General features: G+C 35.2%; 1 protein-coding gene across 1 annotated transcript; it reads right to left on the minus strand.

Moving 5' to 3' along the window:
- Positions 1-873: 873 nt before the first annotated feature.
- LOC137816976 (uncharacterized) lies at positions 874-2,264 on the minus strand. The gene is made up of 5 exons (XM_068620169.1): positions 2,238-2,264; positions 1,986-2,111; positions 1,840-1,906; positions 1,628-1,734; positions 874-1,371 (listed from the first exon to the last, which is right to left on the minus strand). The coding sequence occupies exons 1-5, from the start codon at positions 2,262-2,264 to the stop codon at positions 874-876; spliced, it is 825 nt and encodes a 274-aa protein (XP_068476270.1).
- Between the last annotated feature and the right edge of the window lie 643 nt (positions 2,265-2,907).

Raw genomic sequence — 2,907 nt, forward strand, 5'->3', positions numbered from 1 at the left:
GGTGGAATTGGCTAAAGCATTCATGGAAGAGAATGAGCAAGGAACTCACGTAGAGTGGTGGACTCCTTGAAAGTGCATGCTAGGTGTCACTACAAAAAATATCACTTTTAGCGACCACCAAATTCGGTCGCTAAAAGCACTATAATCGGTCGCTAAAAGCACTATAATCGGTCGCTAAACCTATCTGCGACCGAAATAGTCACCAAATTAAGATGGAAGCGAAAACCCTAGTCGCAAAGTCTTTAACGACCGAATTATAAAGTGGTCGCTAATTTGCAACCGAAATTTCGGTGGCTAAATCGGTCGCAAAGAAGTTGGTCACCAAAATTTAGAAACTAAATTAGCAACCGAAAATTCGGTTGCTAAATTCGTCGCAGATAAATTTAGTCCCAAAATTCGTAAACCAAATTAGCAACCAAAATTTCGGTGGCTAAATCGGTCGCAGAAAATTTGGTCACCAAAATTCAAAACCCAAATTAGCTACCCAAATTTCGGTGGCTAAATTGGTGGCTGAGATAGAAGGTGATAGCGACCACCATTTTCGGTCGCTAAAAATAAATCATTTGGTGGCTAAATGGAGACCCCTATAGCGACAAATTTGATTTCAGTGGCTAAATAGCCACCAAATCAATTTCGGTGGCTATTTTTATATGTATTATTAATACCTATTTAAAATGGTATTTTGACCATTTTATAAACAAATTCAAACCTGCTTATAGATACTCAAAATTCAATCAAGCTAAATTGGAATGAATTTCAAATACATAGTTTAAGAAGGAGTTGTACTCAAATTAAAGGTAAATCGTACTACACAACTAAAACTGTTGAAAACTAGTTAAACGAGTCAAATCTATGATATAATTCAACATACAACTAATCTTCTTCTGAATTGTCATCTCTAATGTGGTCTCCTTTATGATGTCCACTGGTAGTAAGATCTGAAGAGCCTGATGCGGGATTTTTCATTTGAATGTGTTGGAGGATGAGTTGCATCTGCTCATCTTGTTTGCGCAAGCGTTCACTTTGCTCTTCATGAGTTTTCATCAATAGCTCCATCTTTTCTTTAAGTGTCCGCTCATTGACCCGTTTTGTCATAAGTTCATCATTTAGCTTTTGAATAATCTCACGCATTTCTTCTATTTGATGGACTATTGGAACTTGACTTGTAGTAGCAGAGTTAGCACTTGTTGAACTATTAAACCTTTTGCTCAATACACCAAGACCATAAACATTCCCTTTTTTATTTCCACTTCCAACAACATCGATGTATATTTCATTCTCATCAATTGAGGCAACATGAGAGTTTTGTGAAGATGCGCTTTCAAGCATTTGCTGTTGTCGGGCTTCTTCTAGACGTTTCTTATATTTCTCCTGAAAATGAAGTCAAATTGATTATTGTGAAGAAAACATATAGTAAAAATTAAATATAACTTAAATTTTAAACATACCGCAAGGTCGCGAGTCTTGTCATTGACCCATTGTCCAGTCTTCAATTTTTTTGTTCTCTCTACAACCTCCCAAGTAGTTGGTTGTCATTCAAGCTCTTTAGTCTACATAAATTTAATAAAAAGATATAATAGATTGTAGTTAAATTAAATATAGAAAGAGAAGAAATATAATAATATACCATTTTCTCAAAGTGAGCCGCGGTAGATATGGAACCACCACAGTAGGCTGAGGCTCCCTTCTCAACAGCCCGATTCGCCTTGGCAATAACACTCTTGTTCTGGAATTCTGTAGAACTCCAATGCTGGTCCAAGGTTGCTCGAACAAGTGATGGAATCTAGGTCCCCTTATCTTGACCATGCTTAACTTTACTCATAGCATTTTTAAATATACGAGAGGCTTTTGTATCAAAAATGGATCTAATGAGTTGGTCTTGTTCCATATCCCACCTATACTCTTTCTGCATGTAAAATAAATTAGAAAACAAACATTGTAGAAAAATAAAATATCATTTTAAATGTAATCATAACTCAAATTACCTTAAACTCTCTAAACCATTTGTCCCTAAGCTCAAGACGAACCTTCTTCCAAGTGGGACTAGGTTCATCATATTTTTGCTTGATGATTCGTGAGATAACATTGGAAGGTCCATTTGCTGGTGAAAACTATGTTCAAAACATATTGTCAAAATGATAAATGAAAATTAGATCATATTCATGAATTACAATTAGATTAAAATATACTTACTCTCCCCTTGAAAACATGCTTCTTGTTGAACAACCTAGCCTTACCTCAGGTAAAGGAACACTTGCAAGCATAAGCAAAAAAGAAGAGTCTTTAAAAGAAGCTTGCATAGATAAAGATAAAGTAGATTATTTCTCATATGTGCTAGGATATCACCAAGTGAATGTCAAGTTATCTATAAGCATCTACAAAAACAAATTTTTATGTGAAGTAGTGCCCAAAGAAACTTGTCATGTCTTATTGAGACAACCATTGCAAAGTGTACAAATTCTCATAAACAATGGTTGTAACAACGAGACTATCTTTACACATAAGAGAAAAAGTCTTCATGAAGGAGAACCATGGGCCAAATTAGAGTTGATAAAACTCTAGAGCTTTTAAAAGGAAAACTTTTGTCACCCATGAGAAAAGAGGTTCAAAGACATTACCTTAGGTACAATTCTTGTTTTCAAACTACACCTAAGGCAATGTCTTAAGAACTCTATACTCCTTCACCTTTTGTAAATGATCCTTGGGAAGACACAAACTTCATATTAGAGCTTCCTAGGACAACAAAAGGTTTTGATTCGATTTTCATGGATAAACTCTTCTCTAGAGAAGTGTTACATCTTCATGGTTTATCCTCAAGCATAGTGTTGGATAGAGTTCCAAATTTCGCAAACCATGATTTGAGGATTCTCTTTGGAAAACTTGCAACTAAGTTGTACACTTTAAATT

This window comes from Phaseolus vulgaris, unplaced genomic scaffold, assembly GCF_000499845.2.
Source record: "Phaseolus vulgaris cultivar G19833 unplaced genomic scaffold, P. vulgaris v2.0 scaffold_14, whole genome shotgun sequence".
NCBI classification, from domain to species: Eukaryota; Viridiplantae; Streptophyta; class Magnoliopsida; order Fabales; family Fabaceae; genus Phaseolus; species Phaseolus vulgaris.